This window comes from Gasterosteus aculeatus, chromosome 4 (assembly GCF_964276395.1).
Source record: "Gasterosteus aculeatus chromosome 4, fGasAcu3.hap1.1, whole genome shotgun sequence".
In the NCBI taxonomy this organism is placed as follows: domain Eukaryota; kingdom Metazoa; phylum Chordata; class Actinopteri; order Perciformes; family Gasterosteidae; genus Gasterosteus; species Gasterosteus aculeatus.
Window position 1 is genome coordinate 20,314,259 of NC_135691.1, and position 21,401 is coordinate 20,335,659.

At 43.0% G+C, this 21,401-nt stretch overlaps 1 protein-coding gene across 2 annotated transcripts; it reads right to left on the bottom strand.

Annotated features, from left to right (window-relative positions):
- Positions 1–3,254: 3,254 nt before the first annotated feature.
- Positions 3,255–19,470, bottom strand: slc7a11 (solute carrier family 7 member 11). 2 transcript variants are annotated; one of them, XM_040174898.2, is made up of 12 exons: positions 18,671–19,470; positions 17,906–18,032; positions 14,192–14,307; positions 13,408–13,533; positions 12,199–12,298; positions 10,601–10,645; positions 10,197–10,320; positions 8,557–8,660; positions 6,891–6,987; positions 6,407–6,556; positions 5,970–6,147; positions 3,255–3,516 (listed from the first exon to the last, which is right to left on the bottom strand). In XM_040174898.2, exons 1-12 carry the CDS (start codon positions 18,948–18,950, stop codon positions 3,464–3,466), a joined length of 1,500 nt encoding a protein of 499 aa, XP_040030832.2. In that variant the 5' UTR covers positions 18,951–19,470; the 3' UTR covers positions 3,255–3,463. The 2 variants fall into 2 exon arrangements, with proteins under 2 accessions (XP_040030832.2, XP_077957082.1); XM_078100956.1 differs by having other exon boundaries at positions 14,273–14,307; positions 18,671–19,119.
- Positions 19,471–21,401: the final 1,931 nt, after the last annotated feature.

Consider the following 21,401-nt stretch of genomic DNA (forward strand, 5'->3'; position numbering starts at 1 on the left):
CGTCGGGTTTAACCCCTGGCGGAATGCGGTGATTAACGCGGGCTCGTTCCATCCACTAGCTGCGGCGAGGGTGCGGAAGCGAAGAGCGTAGGCGTTCACGGAAGAATTCCCTTGTTGAAGTTGGAACAATTGATCGTGAACAGATAATGAAGCCACTGTTTGGCCAAACACCTCTTTAAAGTGACGGAGAAAATCAGGGAGAGATTTAATTACCGGAGAATCGGATTGCCAAAAGGCTTGAGCCCATTGAAGAGCGGGGCCGGACAACAGTGATATGAGGAAGGCCACCCGAGCAGGATCGCCACTGAATTGATGTTCATTCATGGTGAAGTATAGAGATGTTTGTAAGAGAAACCCACTGCAATCCTCCGCCTCACCGGAGTAGGGCGCGGGCCGGGCCATGGGACTCGAAGAGGCAGAGAACAAAGCTGCGGGTGTACGCGGGAGGGACTCCGCTGCCAGAGGAGCTGAAGCCGGGGGAATTGGTAGCGGTGGATCCTCTCGTGCATCCGTAGAGCGTTGCATATTGCGGTCTGATCTTCTGTCAGGTATTGAAACACGGAACAGAGGGGTGAGTTTCAAATGCAGCTTTATTGTTGCAGACGTCGAGAGGAAAGTAGGTTGTAAGACACGGGGTGAATGGAGAATCTTAGCTGAAAGGCGAGGAGTCCTGCTTGCTCTGTGACGGATGAAGACGCCGATGGAGGTGGTGAACAGCTGATGATGACGCATGGAGTTTCAGGAAGCTCAGGAGGGTATCTGGGAAGACACGGAAGTGAGCTCGAAGAGTCTGTAGTCATGGAATGACGAGATCAGACAACGGGTGAGTGATGCATGTTGGGTTATAAAGGAGTGCTGGTGATTAGGCTCAGGTGAAGGTGATTAGTAGTCAGGTGACCGGGTGATTGAATGAGAGGGAGGAGAATGGAATTGAGTGGGAGGCGATGTTGAACGGGATGAGGGTGGAATCCTGACACACCGAAGGCGTTCACGGGCGTAGCCAGGACATTATTTCTGGGGGGGGGGGCAGCTCTGGCCAGTCTTTTATTTGGGGTGGCACTTGATTGTCAAAAACTACTACAGTGATCCCTCGCCACTTCGCGGTTCACTTATCGCGGATTCGCTATTTCGCGGATTTTCATATTGCATTTTTTTTTTTTTTGGTGCATTGTGCTCTGCATTCTGATTCGCTAAAAACTCACTCCCGAGCCGTTCATTACAGTTCTCCAACGTAATCGATGGTGGCATGTCGGTGTACAAGGATCTTTTTGCAAAGAAGAAAAAAGAGCGACAACAGCTGCCTATCACTATGTTCTTCTCCCGAACAAACACACCTGCACCGCGGGCTTCAGAAGAAGAGAACACTGCAGAGCGCAGTCAGGATGCAGCGGCCCAGTCTGAAGAGCAGTGAAACGGCCTACACGCGAGTCACTGTATTTGTATACATGTAATAGTTGCTAATTGTAAAAAAAAAAAAGTTTTCTATTTCGCGGATTTCACTTATCGCGGGTCATTTTCGGAACGTAACCCCCGCGATAAACGAGGGATTACTGTATTTTAAAACTCACACACTGCATCACTCAGAGCAGCAGTGATATCCAGTGGTTAGCTGCTAGTCTCCATTGAAGCGTTGTCAGAATGCAGGCACGTTGGTTTGTGTCTTGCGCTGTTGATGGGGGCGTGGCCCAACATGTTGCGAATACGGGGCTTGTAGCATAAGTGACAATATAAGGCGACTTGATAAAAACAATACTACTGCATTTATTTCAGCTTTATACCGTTTCTGTTCAGGAAGGTTTTTTGTATTTACATTTTTTTTTTTGCCGTGCCGTGAGGTTGGGGGGGAGGGGGGGGGGCGGCAGGGTGGCCATTCTCTGACCAATGGTGGCCGTGGCCCCCCCTGGCCACCACGTGGCCACGCCCCTGCCGGCGTGGAGGGAGGCAGAACGCGATCTCGCAGACCAACACTGCGTCCGCCTTCCCTACACTAACAAGAAAGATGACCACCACGTTGTTCATGCACGCTGCGGACTTCAAGCTGCAGTGACCCACCAGCTCCCCCAGGCTGCTGTCCTCCACCGAGGACGAGGAACTTAGCGCGATCCTGATATAGAGAGAGGAGGACAAACTATTCAATACTATAACACACCCATACCTTCTACAGTCTCTCCCCCTCTCCTGCTTTTCCCCTCTTGAGTTTTTCCAACCTTGATATGAAAATAATCGCTCTACTAACTTTGGTTTGCTAGAAGAATAAAAGCTGTTTCTGTCCTTTTAAATTCCATAAAATATCCTTCCATTGTGACTTTTCCTAATTTTAAACACATTTCTAAATCAATAATGGTAGGAAAACATTTTTATTTCATTGATATTGCTAATCTGAAAACATGATTAACATTGAATATGAACATTTTTCCCAATTCTTCTACCTCATGCATTTATTTTTGTTCTGCATCTTAGTGTTAGGTACTGGTGCTTTTTAAAAGAAAATGTAATCAGAGTTATAAAGCACTTCAGCACCCCCATGTGTCTGCCGACAGAACTGCATCTCAGTATGGTAAACAGTAAGGCACGATCCTGGAATGACTGAATTCAATAAAAACACGATGCAAATAAACATACAACTACAGGTACAGTATATTTCATTCGGCAGGAGTGTGGGGTTTGTTTGAAGGTAACTCAAGAATGGAAGATTTTTGTTGGAATCATCTCATCACTGATAAAATATGAAAATATACTAGTTTTTAATTCATTATTGAATTTTAAGCATGGTATGATTAATCAGCGTTAATCACCCAGAAGAAGCCATCTGTTGCATCATATTGTTGTCCCTCCACAAGCCTTATAAGGAGGAGTGTACAGATTTACAAAATGTGTTCAGTTTTGAATGAAATTCACGTACGATATTTTAATAATTGTTGGAGTTGTGTTTGGAGAATGTTCAAACTGATTTTTTTTAAAGCAAGGAGATGTTCATGATTAGTATTTTTGCTAAGGAGTAAACTAACCAGCTACACCACTCAATGAACTAATCTATGTAAATAACAAACTCTGTGTTAGTCAGTGGTTAGTTAGACTTTACTTAGACCTTTCTATACAAACTCATGTTCTAATAAAATCCCATGTGTCCACCCAATATTTGTACAATGTGCAGGGACTTGTTCAGATGCCTAGTTGTTGAGAAGAAATTGGTGATCAAATACTATTGCCAATGATTAACAATCACAACAGTTACAAACATAATGCCATGGAGATTTGAACATGAAGTTGTTCTTTATTAAAAGACATTATGTTTACTCACTCCCATTCTTCAGATACATCCAAGACTTTATCTTTGTATTAAATGAGTTATAGAGGGTACAATACCAGTTTTCCTCTGTGATAGAGGTAGAGATCATCTCATTATATGCAATACAGGTTTATACATTAGAGGGAGTCAAGGAGCTGATGATCTGAACAGTCACTACTCAGCGGGAACGACAACTAGGATGATCTGCAAAGTTCTGTTGAAAGAATCTGGGGACACAAAGAAAACCAGACTATTACGTCATTTTTCTAAAAGGGTCTATTTGTTATTCATGTCTCACTGTAATTGTTTGTACATTCAAAGTCACAGTAATTTACATGAAAAGAACATTAATTACCCGTAGGCTCAAAGTAGTCTGTACTCAAAGTATGATTCAAACAAGTAACTCTGTAGTTAAGTGGATCTCATCAAAAACCACGACAAATAGCAGCCTCACTGTGGCATTAAACCTGACTAAGTAAAATCAAAAATTGTGGCACTACTATTCTGATGTCCTCCAAATGGGAAGTTACGTAAATAGGGAAGGTAAGAAGTTATATTTTACATTATTAATCAGTCACTCTTTTAATTACATGCAATATGATGAATGTAGTGACTGCGGTTTAAATGTGTGTAACCCTTTTGAAGTGGCCTAAATTCATTATTTCTTTAATTACGCACATGAGCAGACCAATATGATCCTGAAGGCCCCTTTCTGGTACCTTATGGGTTTTACATGTACATGCTTCAAATGGCTGGGATTAAAATATATACATGTTATCAACAATTCCAAAAAGCCAAAAATATTTGAAGTCAAGGACTCAGACGTGAATTTCAACAGCTACATTAAGACACGTACAAAGTTAGACAAAGGTCTAAATGAATTATTTCTAGGGCTGTGAAAACGAACGTGTTAATATATGCGATAAATGATTAATGTGGCCGAAATTAATGCGCTAAAATATTATAAATAACACAGTTAACGCAACTTTGTTTACTTCCAGTGTGTCGATGTACACAAAGTTGACCCCGGCGTCGGCCGTATTGTCGCCTCGCCCCACGGCGTAGCCCCGTCCCCCCGGCCGCGCCTCCCCCCCACCCCCGCCGTCGGCCGTATTGTCCCCCCGCCTCCTTGATTCTTTCTGGCTGTTTTAGCCACTTGTCAGCAGTTAGATCCTGTTATTACTAGTGCAATGCTAGCTAGTGCCATGTTAGCGTGATGCTAGCGCCCCCCTCCGCCAGCGTCGGCAGTATCCTCGCCCCGCCCCCGTTGTAGCCCCGCCCACGCCGTTGGCTGTATTGTCGCCCCCCTCGATTTTCACTGGCTGATTTGTCAGCAGTTAGCTCCTGTTATTACTAGTGCAATAGCAATAACTAGCACTCTGCCCCCTTCTACCTCCCCCTCCCGGCAATCCCTCACCCCCTCCCCCTTCTAACCCCGCTTCTTCTTGTTCCCCCTCCCACCCCAGGCATCTTATCAACACCCCCCTTACAGAAGTCTCCCCCCCCCCCCTTTAACGAGTCCTCTCTGCCCCCATTGACAGATCCCCCCCCCCCCCCCCCTCCTTCCTAGCCCCTCTCTTTCAACTCCCCCGAAGAGATGCCACCCTCAACCCCCTCCTTTCTAACCATGCTCCCCCCCCCCTGCCATCTTCTAAACCCCCTATCACAGAGGTCTGCCCCCCAGCCCCTCCCTCACTTCCTTTCAGCTTTTTCTTATTTCGGTATTTTTAGCAATTAAAAAAATATTTGCAGGTTTTTTCATTTATGAATTTTCATCTTTTAGCATTCCAAAGCATTTTCAGCAGGAAAGGCATTATCTAGTTGATTTATTTGACTGTTCCTTTATAAAGCACTAATTGGTTTACGGCTAAATTATGAGCTATGTGGACCTCTCAGAACGCGGTCCCCAGAGTCTAGCTCAACATGGAGAACCTGCGTTTGTAAATTCTCATCCCAACTCATCACATACTAACTCTTTCGCAGCCGTGTCTGCCCAATTCTACCAGACAACTGCCCGTGGGTTATGGCATCCTGGTCGAAGCTATTGAGACAAGGCGACAAATCTGGTGGATTTTTCTCAAGGTAGAGAATTGCATGGAGACATCCTTCCATGGTATACCACACCCAGTTGGACAGGAGGAGGCTTCTACCTCAATCACAGGGAGTGTCTGGGTTTGGAGTTTCACCGCACAACCACATCATACTGAAATTTGAAATCGTAGCATTCAGCAAATTAATTATGTAACTCTCTGAAATTCAACGATGGACAAATAATAGTAACTTTTATTACAGCTCCTAAGATAGGGCTCTGTTAAGAGATCCTCCAGCCACCTTCCACACCCACTTCCCCATAGAGCAATATTGCTAGCGTTTCCTTACCCTCACCGCCCGGTCTTTGGTCTAGCTCCGGTCTCGCTCATTCACAATTTAACAAAGGAAGAAAAGTATGTAAGGTATGTAAATATGGATTCTGTCAATCGTACGTTTTACAAGAATCTACTGTTTTAATTCTAGGAAGGTAATTCACCTCCAAAAAAAAAAAATCCATTATCTGTAACCGCTTACCTTTTTACACTTTTTACCTTTTTGACCATTAACAATGACCATTCCTCCGAAAACAAATCCATTTATGCTGTTCATTTGCTGGTGAACGCTGAGATGTTCCGTTGTATGAGCTTACCTAAAGTCTTTTGAAGCCACTTTGGTCTGTGGTTGAAGTAAATGAAGATATAGTAGGCAGGGATGCCAGTGAGAGAAATGGCAAATCCAATTCCGGCGTTGACTGGATCCGAGTACAGAGACAGAAAGACCATGAAGAAACATGTGAGGCAGAAGACCACAGGGATGAAGAGAGGGACCTACGGCAGAAGTAACGGCTGTTATTACTATCTTCATACTTTTTGCATCAGATAAGTGTGTAAGTATCTCATTCACATACTTTTAAACATCACTTCAGATTGTCTTTGCCAAATGAAACACCTACAAGAGCAAGATGAGTAACTGGGACACACAACTGGTAACACAACGGAAGAGTGGCCCTAAATTAACTAATGTTCTTTGTTGATTCAGAGAGGACCAAGTACAGTTACAGATGTGGGCAGGCGTGAGCAAACTAACCTTAAAGGGACGGGGGAGGTCAGGTTTTGTATATCGCATGTAGATTAAGCCCAACACCACCACACCAATGAACAGCCACCGCAGGAAGCTCATGAAGTTCAACAGGCTGTAGATGTCTCCCACAAACACCTGGAGTATGGTCATAGGGTACTACACACACACACACACACAGTTAACAGATTAGTATCAACTGTGGGAGAAATGGCTTGAGGAGACACATTTTCAATTGGTAGGCAGGCATGTTCATTTGACCGTCCCATCAAGACAGTGGTTTAACCATATGTCAGCATACAAGGAACATGTAGGTAACCATAGCAACAATATTATGCTTCATGATAGGTTACCACCAACAATATTTCAAAATTGGTATTGATAGATTGAGTGGCAATTGATATTTCAAATGGGGGTATGAGTAATATTTAGTGATGCCCCTTTTTCTGATGAAAAGTTTTTGTCGTTATTGTTTATATTGCATCAAACTGACCAGTATAAGTACAGCAGCCAGTGGAGTGTGCCTGCGGACATGGATCATAGACAAAACCTCAGGGAGATGTCCTTCACGAGATGCTACATAAAACATTCTGGAAAACACCAAAACACACATTACATATTCATATTCATATGACATTGCAGAGACATTGATCATTGACTGGCAGATGAACTAAATACACACCTTTCACCCACTTTAACTGATCTCTTATCAATAATCTTGACCCGACTCACCCCCACCCACTGACCCTCACCCACACCGTTATGAGCAGCAGAACAGCAAAGCACAGGGCCCAGGCGGTTCATCACCTTACTGTCTGAAAGACAGTCCGACTGTCGCGGTCCTCTAGCCTTGTGTGCGTCTATGCTCGGTCATGTGGATAATTACAATTACAAATTGCACTCATCAGCAAAACTTCTTGCTTTTGAAACAGCATTAGCTAACATATCCTTCACATTGCAAAAATACTTCAGAAAGTACAGGTTGCTCCATGAACATAATCATTTATAAAAAAATGAAGAAAAATACAAATCAGAAAATGTAACAGGATTAGCTTTAACGTCAGAAATTGTTAAGTAGATGTATACACCCCATCTAAGTACAGCTAAAAAACAACCCAAAACAAGTGCTAGTAGATGAATTTAAAATGGCATTTGTAAATAAATGCATTAGAGGCTTCTTAGTCAGCCGCGCTGGTTTAATGGATCACATTGTCTCCCTATAACCCACAGTATGTGCGCAAGTGCACTAGACTACCGTGAATGACACATGCATTAAACACACACAAATATAACCGATATGGGACAAAGCACGAAATACAAGACAACAGATTGAAAAATGAATAGTCTTAGTCTAGAGAGTCTTAGTCCTGCTAACTGCTTTACTGTTGTTATTAGCGAGTTAACGCTAGCTTGATCAGCTGGATGACGAAAATACAGCAGCAGCGAAGCTGCTGGAGGCTCGTTACGTTCCTCACGTCAAAATGGGACAACGTGGTGCTTCCGTGCCAGGTTATGTCGACTTTGCATTTTTCCATTGACACACTTTCAGGGCTCTCACGTGTCACGCATCGAGCGTGACAGTCAGTCATGTCGGTCTTTAGTAACACATCATGTGACTCACAACAACTCTCGTCGCTGCTTTTCCTCTACATCGGCTCTGCGCGCATCTGCGCAACTCATTCGTTGTCAACGTTTTTAATAATCAAATTTAATTGATTTCATCGATTCGTTGTTGCAGCCCTAACATACTTTAACATTGACTCCTCGTTTTAAAATAGATACGTGTTTCATAAAGGGTTTGTTGTTTTGTAAAATGCTTCTCTGTTTGTCTTCCAATTTGCTTATTTTTCAATCTGATATTTCATATTCACTGCCTTTACAGTGTTCATTTTCATTGACTATTGGAAGTAGTGCTGTCTGTGGAACTGTTTTTAATTGTTTAACATGGAGTGCAGATAATTTTACCTGTTCTGGGATTTTTAACCACTGTTTATTGGTGACGCATTTAGTGGTTATTCGAAAATCAGCTTTTATTTTGGAATTATGGACCAGTGATTTTTTTTAGTATTTCTACAGGAGAAAGAATCATCACTGAATATTTATCTAAAATACATATGCCATGTGTAGCGTGTAGGCCAGCAAAGTGGAAATATATTTACCTGGATAAGGCAAAGTGGCCACCATTCATGGACCCATAGCAGGACAAGGCCACAAAAAAAGGCACTGCTATCGAAAAGTTCCCCATCAGCTTCTCTGCAAAGGTCTGAAAGATAGATACAGAGAGGGATCAAAGAGAGAAATAATATTGGTTGGTTTAGGGATGTTATCGATATAATGTCAGCTAATTTTAGCCAGGAGAGGTGGGTAAAATCAAATATCATTAATGTTGGAGTGAATAAATTACCTTTTTAAAAGATTTTGAAATTGTAATTTTTGGAAAAGATAACACATTTATTATTAATTTACCACCACATAAATTACATTTAAACGTATTACACCAGCTTCTTCCAGTGTGTCTTCTCGCAGATTGTACCCCCCGGTACAATCCTTGTCCTTAATACAGTACGGTCAACAACATCAACTTCCCCCATCAGAGAAACTGACCATTTAACATTTCTTTAGAGATGATGAGGCATTATCAAGCAGTTGTAGCACAAAGAAAGCGTCAAGTACCTGTCTCATTAAAACCTCCCGGTTATCTGGCTGTTTCCCCAACTCTCTGAGGGAGGCAAGAGTTAACCCACTCCTGAAGAAACCCACTACAGACCAGTCTCTCTTCTTCTCTTTACGTCCAAAACTCTTGGAACGTACATCTCCACCGTAACAATGTCCTTGACCCTCACCAGCCAGGCTTCAAGGCAGGCCATTCCACTAAGACTGCTCTCCTTTCTGTCTCAGAGAAACTCCACACTGCTAGAGCCGCCTCTCTCTTCTCGTCCTCGTCCTTCTGGACCTTTCTGCTGCATTGACCACTGTAAACCACCAGATCCTTATTTCGACCATTCAGGAACTCGGTTTCTCAGATTCTGCTCTCTCCCTTCTCACATCCTACCGGGTAACTTGGTGAGGATCCGTGTTGGAACCTTGTAATTTTCCTCAAGGTTCCGTTCTGGGTCTACCGCTCCTCTCTCTCTCTCTACGCTATGTCATTCGCTGGCTTCTCCTACCACAGCTATGCCGATGACATGTCTGACTGACATCAGAGAGACCGCAGAGAGCCTTTACATCTTCTACTGCAAACTAAAGACACACCTCTTCAGACTCTACCTTGACTAAAAAACTCTAAACAAATTTTAGCACTTCAATTGTACTTATAATGGCTTTTAGCTATAGCAAGTTATACATCTGGTTATTTGATCAAAAAACACTGTTTCTTGTGCTTCTGGGTTTGTATTACCGGTTGCAATGGTTGAAATGCACTTGTTGTAAGTCGCTTCGGATAAAAGCGTCAGCTAAATGACATGTAATGTGAAATAATCAAGTTTTGTCAGCTGCCATTCTCCCCTAGGATGTCCCAATGTAAATACACTGCACACTGCATTCAGCCACAACCCCGAATTCGGTATCTGTGTGCATACTGTCGTGCAACCTCCCACTAACAGACTCACTGATCAACAGATACAAACAAAACACAACAAAAGTTTCCTGAGCTGTCAGACCTGACATTAACATCCATTTGGGTGATCAAAAGTAGAGAGCCTTTATTAGGTCACACTTACCAGCTGCTCCAACAACAAAAACAGGCTTTCAAAAATACACATGTGCAGATTTTTCGACACTTGCTATTTCTATTACTTACCACAGCAACTGCTTCTGAGTCAAGGAGCTCCTCTGCTGTCATCACAGTGTAGTATGCCACATTAGTCAGCACATAGCAGGAGGTCACAATCGCCATGGAGATACAGATGGCTAGTGGCATAGTCCTGATGGCATGAGGTATAATAACACAAGCAGTGCAGTAATTGCTATAATTTATTTGCTATAATTTAATTAACTATGAGCAACTTTTTTAGCGAGCCGATGTTTGTATAAAAATATTGATCACTGCTTTAAGAATTTCCCCCAGAAACATGGTGCATTGTAACATAACAGCAAATACAGCTGGATTTAAATCCTGATGTAAACCATTTTTTGCATTGTATTTTATATTCAGCAAACATAGATCAACTATGCTGATAGAGCTAATACATATATTAAACTTACCGCTCAGGGTTATCTACCTCCTCTGTCACAAAGTTCAAATAGAACCTGCGAAAGAAAACAGTTATTGCCTCGAAAGGATAACAAATGATAACTCATATGCAATATATACTGTACTGAAGTGAAGCTGACAAAATGATAAGCAATAATCTGAGCACTAGAAGATATAGTGCAGGGATTTTCAATTGATGTTCAACAAGATCCTGTTAGAGAAGATTTTCTCGGACAAAGGTCCAGAACATGATTGTGAACATGATGTTGTGATGATCATGACCATGCTGTGAATGGATCGGGTCCAGTCTACATCCAGGACATGGTCAAACCCTACATCCCAACCCGCGCACTCCGCTCTGCATCTGATAAACTGCTCGTCCCTCCCTCACTGAGAGCAAAACACTCGACTAGATCACAACTCTTTGCTGTCCTTGCTCCGGTGGAACGAGCTCTCTCTATACAAATTGTAGCACTTAAATTGTACTTACACTTATCTATAGCAAATTGTCTTATTTGATAAAATTGTACTTTTTTTTTGCTCTTCTGAGTTTGTATCCCTATGGTTGAATGCACTTATTGTAAGTAGCTTTGGATAAAAGCGCCAGCTAAACGACATGTAATGTAATGATTTGGTGCCAAATGTGTATTTTAAAGGTTTAACAGTTACTCCTAGTGTGAGCACTTTGGAAGGTAACCGCATGCAAGCGGATACTGCGTGGTGTTGGTTCTGGTGAATGGTAATGATAAGAGTTTGGTTGGCTATTCATTGTTTATGCATTTCTTGGCCATCACTGACTGAGGAGTGGAGGCTCCAGAAGGTCAGAAAATATCAGTTGTGTATTGACCGCTCCGAGACAGTGGGATTTACCCGTACGTCGTCATTACCCCACAAGAGAACAACTACCCCCTGACGGATTGAACTTGTAGTGTAGAGACTAAAGCATAGTTTATGCTTCTGCGTTTTCAGAGCGACGCAGACGCAAGACCCCCTTGCGTGTTCCTTGCGAGCCTTTTCACACCTCCTTGCGTGCGTTGACCCATTTTTCTAGCACAAGGCTGCGATTGGTCTGCTAACTACATCCCCCTTGTTTAGTAAAATGTTATTTTTTTGATTTGTTAAAGGTAATTTTGTAACATTGTTAAAGTAGGAAGGACTAATTATTAAAGAATAATCAATACAGTGAATATTGCTTTTGCTTGGGGAATTAGAAGTAAGGAATGTTGTGTATTTATTAATAAAGTTTGTTCCCACGGGGCATCCGTAGTGCCGTAAACTGTTAACCTGCACTGAATGCTGGGTATTCTTTGTCCGATGTAACGTTCATTAAAAGCACGCCATTATCTTCCACAAGGTCTCATGTCCAATCTTTATTCTACTTGTATTAGTACTAGTGTGCTAAAAAATAATCTCGTAAGGAGAGTCTTACTGTTGTATCGTAGTTGCTGGGTTTCAGACAGATTGTAAATTTAGATGGCTTGGATTACATCATGTGATTATTTGTGAATTAATGTCTCAATGTTGTCAAAGTCAAACAGTTTTATAAGAAAACTTTACAAGGGATTGTGAGTCGTGTGTGTCTGTGTTTGTGTGTGAGGACCATACCTACCACCCAGCGTATGCGTACATCCCAGAGTAGAAGGCTAGCGGCATAGCAGACAGCTTCATGTTGCTAAGGTCGAAGGCATTCTCAAAGTTCTTGGTCTCTCCTACAAACAAGAACATGCGAGAGGTGATAAGTAATAACTATAATGACAGCAACTCTAAAAAATAAAATGAAGACTAAGGAAGTGATACTCATTTGCCTCATTTGCTAGGAGAAGTGGATTCATCTCTAAAAAAAGATACTTCATTTAATTTAATTTGCTCAATGTTCTGTTTTATACATAAACACGTATGGCTGAAAATTGCTCTTACGAACATATAGAATAGTCTGAATATCTCAATCCAAATGTTGAGTCTTTTGTAATGATCACTCGGGAAGGGGATTAAACTCGCCCCCAACTTTGGGGATGTTTTGCACATGTATTTAAAACCATAACATGTAAAATGATTACAGAAATAACATTATTGTCAGACTTTGTTTTTTTGTCAAACAAATTTATTAGATTGGGTTAAAAACAAAGTAGGCTCTTCCCAAAATAAAAATAAAATCAGTATAGTTTTGTATAACACATACTTAAAAGTATGAGTTATATATAGTTCATACAGTTCAAGCTATATTAGATATTGAAGATATACATTTTATTTCTCTGTTGGTTAAAAATGATCCAGCTATGCTATGTCAAGGACACATGTTCTCAACAGGGACCTGATAGACATGGAATCATCAACGGGCATTTAATCAAAGTAAACATCAATACACCCCACAGACCTGGTGGTCTGTGCTGGGGATTTTCTTTATTTAACAGATTGGAAATGAACATTTCCATTCACTATTCAGCTTTCTATGTCTAGAAGTACCTCATACACACACATAAGCAGATGTAAAATTGAAGTGTCCATGTGATGGGATGTAGGGCCTCTTCTAACACCAGCAGTGAGGACAAATGCCTGAGCTGTTGCTTGCTGGGAGCAGCTGTGTATCACGGACTGAAAGGCTTCAAGGTTATATTTGTAGTACGTCTTGTTGTTTTTTGAGACAAAGTTCATTTTTACAGCTGAAAATTCTGTTATGTCTGAGAAGGTTTGTCAACATTAAAAACAGTTCAAAAAATAAATGAACCACTAATGTCTTAGGAGTGTATGGGCTCTAGAATAGTGCTAATAGAAGCTATTAGAGGTGAGGATGATGGTGGTGAAGCGCACGGTTTCTTACCCTTAAAGAGCTGGTACATTCCAGGCACTATGATGATGCTGATGGCCAGCAGCTTACTGAAGGTGAGGATGATTTGTATCCTCGCTGTCCATGTCACACTCATACTGTTCAGGTACATAACAGAAGCTACAGGGGCAGACAAAGTCAAGTTCTGAGAAAGGACCTATTATCATTTGAAATGAAAGGAAACAAAAAGTATCCATGCATTAAAATAGAGTGGCCAAAACCATGAAGATGTGTCATTTGTAATATCTGCATTAAGATGTTGTGCATAATTAATGGGTTTCTGTATCTTCTTTGCAACTTTTGTTGTGTTGTTTTTGTGTGAGATTACTCATTGAATTTCCTATCTTCCACCCGGCCTAACAATAGGATAACTGATAACTGATTATTACACATCAGAACACTCTCAGCGGTTCGTGTGTTTTGTTCAGATAAACAAAGTAGTTAGAGTTATTACACGTATTATGGTATGCCATTTTTGGAGCAGAAGCCAAAAAAACGAATTTTTAAAAAATGCTTAAAACAGAAAAATGGCCTAGAAACGGCCTGATATTTGAACTAAGAATATTTATGCGTTAAGGACTTTCAATTATGATTGACATAATGTTTTAGTGGAGTATTTTTAAAGTTTTAGCATTGCTGCTTTAATTACATAGGACTGCAGTATCTCTTCCACCACTGTGTTCCTCCTATTTTAGAGACAAGCACATTTCCTGTCGTTCACAGATAGGATTTAAGATCATAAAAATCATCCTGAATGACGTATTAATAATATTCATACTTATGCCGATGGCCGCTGCCAGTTTGACAGCCATAGGGGGGATATCACAGGGCATGAGCAGAGGCTCCAGGATATACTGACCAAAGGCCAAAGAGATGACTGCCATCGCTGCAGGTCTGGAAAACACATGCAAGTGATGGGCGAAGAACATTAGTCAATACTCAGCTTTAAGGAGGGTCTAAGACCATTGTTTGAGTAATACAACCCTCAACTTCAGTGAGAAAAGTCTGATGAATCCACAAACCCCCACAACAAGTTAGGGACTCACTGGTGAACATAATGGAGCATTTAACATTAAAGAACTAGGATTGTTGTTTTCTTTGCCAGGAGTTGGTGGATACAAAAAAAAAAGCAAAAAGAGAGACAATATTAGGAGTTGGATTTAGTAGATGGACACAAAATGACTCTTAAAGTATTTATTGTTTACTTATTTAAACAAATAAAACAATAATCCATAAGCAAAACATAGTTAACATAAAGTAAAAGCTAGTAAAAACATAAAAAGGGTTTATATTATTCCTACATATTTTCTTAAAGTTCACAAGTTTATAAATAGCCTAAAAAGCCTGCTCGGGTTTCAAAAACACTTAGACTTGCATGGCTAACTAATCACACACAGACTAACTCTATCAACAATCACAATACGTGTTGACGTTCATCTTTTCCTCTGTCATCATTGCTAACCACATGGTATGTGTGTGAGCGTCTGTTTGTATGTAATATCCAATGGGCAGCTATAGACTTTGCTTCACTAAGAATCAAATAAGGTTGGCTTGCTTCACAGGCTGGTCTTATGGCTCATCAGTGTTTCCCTCATTTCCCACAGCAGCCACTGAGCTGCTAAAGCCATGGAAATCTCTCTTTGTCTCCCTCATTCTTGTTTTCATTTTCTGCTTCTGTCTCTGTTCATTTCGCATGGCTTTCATTGAGTCCCACTAGCCCTAGGCCAGCATAAAATCGGAAAGCTCAGGATAGCCAGTGGACTGTTTATACTATTCAGCTTGGCTGTGTACATTGACAGGTTCACAGGGAGCCGTTTCTCAGTTCGAACTAGAGTCTGCCCATCACCATACACGATCACAGCTTCTACATGTCTGGTGTGGTGAGCTCTGTCACTCAACAAAGTATAATACACAATTTGAAACACAGCTTTAGTGCTATAGAAACACAATGTTGCCTCATTAATTGCATTGTGTGTAAATAGCTCGGATTGGACTGAACAGGTTTTAGCTTTCACTGTCATTGAGAACAGAAACCGTAGTCAACTCTGCTTTGGTGTCAAGAGAGCAATTTTGCTGCAGAGTTTAAGAAAATATTTTGAAACATATCTACTAAATTATTGCCATTATAATGCAAAAAAACTATTGTTCCACTGTTAATGTCAAATGTATTTAGCTGTGTCAAGCCTACAGGCAGCGAGTGACCAGCTTCGTCTCTGAGACGCCAGTCAGCAGCAGCCCAGGAGCGGGCTATGGCGGCGTTGACAGCTCAGGTGCAACTACTTACCGCAGCCCTGACCCAGCAGGTTGTCTGAGCAGCTCCAGCACAGCACCGGAGGGCTGAAATCTGTTTATCACCAACTGCTCCATCTTGTTGCAGCCCTACACCTTTGCCTCAGAAGAGGCTGATAACACCATAAACCACCTGACAGGCAGGGCACGACTGTGGGGCACTGCTGAATGGGAGAGACGCACGCCAGCCTGCTCTTCGTTCCTGTTGTTTTCTGCGGAACTACGTAAGGTGTTCGGGGCGGTCGCCAGGGGCCCGCATCCCACCAGGGGCCAGACTGCCCACTTTATATCCCGGTGCCCAGCAAAATACCGCGCTCGGCAGTAGTAGGGGAGGTACTGGTGAGCCGAACCACAAGACACTTTCCCAACCAAAGACCCCTTTGCCACGTTCAGCTGCTGCTCGCGAATGGATCCCAGACCCTCTCTACGTTAATTGACTCTGACAAGCCAGATGGTCTCTGTTTTTTAGTTTCGGTTGGCTCGCTCCCCTGGGAGTTAGAGGAGAGAGTGAAGACCGCCCTGGAGGTCCAGCCTGGTCCCGGCTCCTGACCGCCTGTTCGACCCTCAGAACCTTAGGTCCGATGTCCTTCAGTGGGCCCATAGCTCCAAACTCACTTGCCACCCTGGGAGCCAGCGTACGAAAGACGCCTTACTGCAGAGGTTCTAATGGGGTACGCTGGAGAAAGACACCCGGGAGTTCGTCAACGACTGTCCTGTCTGCAACCAGCACAAACCATCTCATCAGGCAACTGGCCTCTTGCAACCTCTGTCTGTGCCCCATCAGCCTTGGTCTCACATCTCTTTGGACTTTGTTGTCTCCCACTGTCCAACAAACATACCGCAATCCTGACAGTGGTAGATCGGTTCAGCAAGATGGCTCACTTTGTGACCCTGCCAAAGCTCCCCTCGGCCAAGGAGACTGCTGAGCTGGTCCTACTGCACGTCTTCCAGCTTCACGGTCTCCTCAGACGTGGTCTCAGTTTACGTTGGTAATCTAGAGGGAGTTCTGCACACTCATCGGGGCCACAGCCATCCTGTCGTCTGGATTCCACCCACAGTTTAACGGCCAGACTGAGCACAAGAACCAGGAGATGGAATCGAGTCTAAGGTGTTTGGTCTCCGGGCATCCAGCGTCCTGATCCCAGCAGCTCTTGTGGGTGGAGTACTGGTTCCGGCTATCCAGCCCCCACCGCCACCGCGTTTCATTGATGGAGGCCTTACCTACACGGTTCAACGCCTACTCGGTTCCCGCGGGTGTGGGAGAGGGTTACAATACCTGGTCGACTGGGAGGACTACGGTCCAGAGGCAAGGTCCTGGGTCCCGTCTCACCACATTCTGGATGCCCTTCTCATCAGGGAGTGTCACTCCCTGCGCCCACAGTGGCTACCCAGCCAAACTCAGTGGCTTCGGACGTGGAAGAGGAGGAGCAAACTTCTGATCAGGACAACTCACCCACCGCGAAGGAGAGGATGGAGATGTCGGATGAGTATTAGCCCCATGGACTGTTTCTGCTGTGCCAGATTTTCTTCCGCTTCCATGCCAGACTCTCCAGTGCTAATTTTCAGACAGATCTGATCTGCCCCTGCCTACCCCTGTTTAACTCGCTAGCCAAACTACCGGTGAACCTACCAGCCCTTGTACCGTTATTCTGCCTGCTGTTCCGGAGCTTAGAATAAAAGGTCAAAGATCCCTGGAGTTGTGTGAAGTGCATTTGGGTCCACACAAACAAAAAGGGTAGGCAGTTTAAGAAGAAAAAAGCAAAACCCAGGAATACCAGTTTTCCTACCAGAAAACCCAGGAGGAAGATCAACATTGACTTATTTGAACTTGTGTGAAATACTCACAATTCATATGTTAGGTAAAACAAATAGGTAATATTTGTTTTATGTCCAGCTTTAAAGAAGAAGAAGGTTACTTATTCCAACTAACATGCAAACGTTTGTAACAAATGTAGTTATTTTAATACAAACCATTAAAGTTTCCAAAATTCACAACACCACAATGGACTTCCAAATTGAAAATACTATGCTGAGTACTAGGGTACTCAGGTTAAAAATGGCACCAAGGGCTGCAGGCCAAGCATCCGTAAATGACGAGTTTGGAGGAAAACATGTTAATGGATCCATTGTTGGCATAAAATAAATTCGTTAATGCACTTTTTATGTAGGCTCAGTAAACTGCAGGTAAGGAGGCAGACATTACCTTATTGCAATGAGATCAGCCCATAGCCTTATGAATGCCATCTGAGGGCCAAAGGCTTCCAGTATGTATGTGTAGTGTCCACCAGACTTCTTAATGCAAGTCCCCAGCTCAGCATAGGAAAGGGCTCCTGAAGTGACAGGGGGAATGATTAATTCTAGCTCTGAAGAAAGAAGGTGGACACAACAGTCCCAGGGTTTTTGGGCTGTCAGCCAAATCTACAGAAAAGTCAACCCCTGGCCCCCATGATCACCCAGATACGAGAGCCTTTTGAGCTCTTAACCCATTTCTTAAGTTATGGGTTCTAAAGAAATGTTTGGGGAATATAAATTAATGGAAAGAGGTGAAGCAAGTATATCCAGGGAAAACGAGCTTGGACCCTTTCATTAATGTGCAATAACAGCAAGATTTAAGGATAAGGAAACAATATATAATACAGATGTGCACATCAGTACTTCAGATTGGTCAACTCACAGTAGTGCTGAACCTGTACAACTGATTTGCATTTGAATGTGCATGAGGAACTCCTGCATTGGGCTGGCAGTTGGAATTCTAACAGAACTCATCTCTAATAACGTTATTTAAGTACCCAATTTACATGTTGTTTCAATAATAAAAATGGAATTCTGTTTATTATTTTTCTTGTCAGGAATTTTATTGGTGTAAAGACAATAAATCAATTTTTTAAGTTTCACCTCCATCAGTAAGTTTCGTATTCAATGTTTAAAGACATCTTTTACATCTCTTGTACCACCTGTGACAACTCACCGAAGAGGGACAGCACACCGCAAGCAATCCACACGACGAGGGACATTCCTATGCTGCCTGAGTGCTTCAGGATGCCCTTTGGAGAAATGAAGATTCCAGCTCCGATGATCGTTCCGATGATGATGGAGATGCCTCGGAGCAGAGTGACTTTCTTCCCCAATTCCACCTTTCTGTCCTCAAACGGTTTTGTCCCGCCAGGTTCTATCAGGGGAACCTTTTGGGAAGCTCTCTGTACACTTGCAACTCCATCTTGTTTAGGAGATGTAGACCTTTTGGTCATTTTCTAAACACTCTACTAATACGTTTGTCCTAACACACCACACAAAGTATAGAGAATGGAGTCAAAGTGTATTTCACCTGGGCTCTGTCTGTGTGACTGCTTCAGGCAAATCTCTCTGTCTCGCTCTCTCGCTCTCTTTCTGTGTGTGTGTGTGTGTGTGTGTGTGTGTTTCGGAGCCTTGTTCTTCTTCCACCCACTTTCTGACTTAACTGTTTCGCTTTTGCCTCATTCTCAAAATCTTTTCCGTATTGTATTGGTTTTAATCCGTTCCTGCCTTTGTGTTTCTGTCAAGTTTCTCAATAAAACCGTTGGTTCAAGGTAATCATGAAATACCGTGTTTCATTCATAATGACTGATTTCTAAGTAAGCGTATCTCCTTCTTTGTATTTCCAGTCTCTTTTCTTTGTTCCATTCAAAATTATTTAAGGTCCAGCTCTGTTTTGAGGCTTAACAAAAGCTGTAAAATGTTCCGTCCTGAAAAGACTTTCTTGCATTTCAACCAGTAGAAACAAGTTTGTATGAGACAGCAGCCACTTAACAAGGTTACCCACACATACTCTGCATTGGGTTGGGGTGTGGTGCAATAAGTCCAAACTAGATTTACTTTACTTGCATTGTCACTCAAACAAGTTGAATACTGTCTCTGTCTCTCGCTCTCTCTCAGCCAATGACAGCTCAACCTTTTTGACCTTCTGAAGAAGGTGTGGGGGGGCGGGGGGGCATTGTCCTTTCTAACATCTTGCAAATGTGAGTGGCTCTTATAAATTATGTTTGTAGCTGTATGAGTCTGTTGTTGTCTGTACACATTTTTGGGTGGCAAGCGAGTTTCCCCACTGGGCATTAATAAGAAATAATCAAAATCTGGTGATATAGTTACATAGATGTGTGTGTCATCTGCATAACTATGATAACACATTGTTTTCCATAATCTGAGCTAATGGAAGCATGTCAGTGCTACATCCTCCTGGCAGACAGATCAGTTGACAACTCCGGTAACACCAGAGGTGGCGGACTGTATCTACGCAAACAGCACCTGGTCCACGGACACTGCTATCGTCGAGAGTCACTGCTGTGACTACTGCTTTTTATCTGCCCAGAGTGTGCTGTTGTGACTGCAGCCCATATACCTCTGGACGCTAATGCTAAGCTTGCCGTGAAAGAACTGAATGCTGACATTAGCAAACAACAGACTACATCTGGAGGCTGCCTTAATTGTTGCGCGTGACTTCAACCACTGAAACCTCACGAGAAGATAAGACTTTAGATCACGTCTACGCTTGCAAAGCTGCCCCCCTCCCCCAACTAGAACAGTCTGACCACATCTCATTGTTCCTTCTCTCCAAATACACACCTCTTATCAGACGTGGGAAACCCACTGTGAGAACAGTTAAAGTGTGGCCAGAGGGAGCAGACTCGACTACAGCTTTGGAGTGGGTTTGCCACCGAGGCCACACTGGACTTCAACACATCATCGCCTTTGCCTCTGTTTTGAACTATATCAACACCAATATCGACAGTGTCATCACTCTCAAACAAATTACCACATTCCCCACTCAGAAGTTGTGGATGAATAGAGAGGTTAGCCTACTACTGAAGGCACTTGACACTGCTTTCAGATCAGGCATCAGGGGATGCTCAGGCCTACAGTTGATACCGAGCTGACCTGAAAAGGGGCATCAAAAAGGCCAAGCATAGCCACAAGCATCGGATCGAGGAGCACTTCAAAAGCGGCTCAGACCCCCAACCCCCCGAAACAGTCCAAGGCAGCGAGCCATAATTACTTCCGCCCTGTTGCGCTCACCCCCACCGTCATGAAGTGCTTCGAGAGACTGGTCCTGCTCACCTCAAATCCTGTTTGCCACCCACACTGGACCCCCTACAGTTTGCCTACCGCAAGAATAGGAGTATGGAGGATGCCATCTCCATGGCATCATTCCCCCCAAACTCAGGGATCTGGGCATCAACACCTCCCTCAGTAACTGAAAACTGGTCTTCCTAACCATCAGACACCGAGAAGACGAAGGAGCTCATTGTGGACTTCAGGAAAACCCAAGGTGACCCCCCATATCAACGGGACGGACCCTTCTTGGACACTCAGCCCTGGTCAAGAAGGCTCACCAGCGCCTCTTTTGCCTGAGGAGACTGAAGTAGGCTTATCTGTCCCCTCCGATCCTGGAGAACTTGACTTAATGGGTTTACTGAACTGCTTTCTATAATCTGTTGTAATTATTGGCTATTTTAAATAGCCATGTTGATAATCTCTAGGACACAGGGTCTATAGAACTGTGTGCAGTTGTGCCGAGATCAAAAAGTGTCAGGGGCAGGTTCATTATTCAGAACCGCATGGACCTGCCTCCTCATCCATATGCGATGGAATAGAATTTAACACAAAACCTCGTTTGAAAGCAGCACAGCGTCTCCTTCCACACATATCCAAACCAAGGTTGTGAC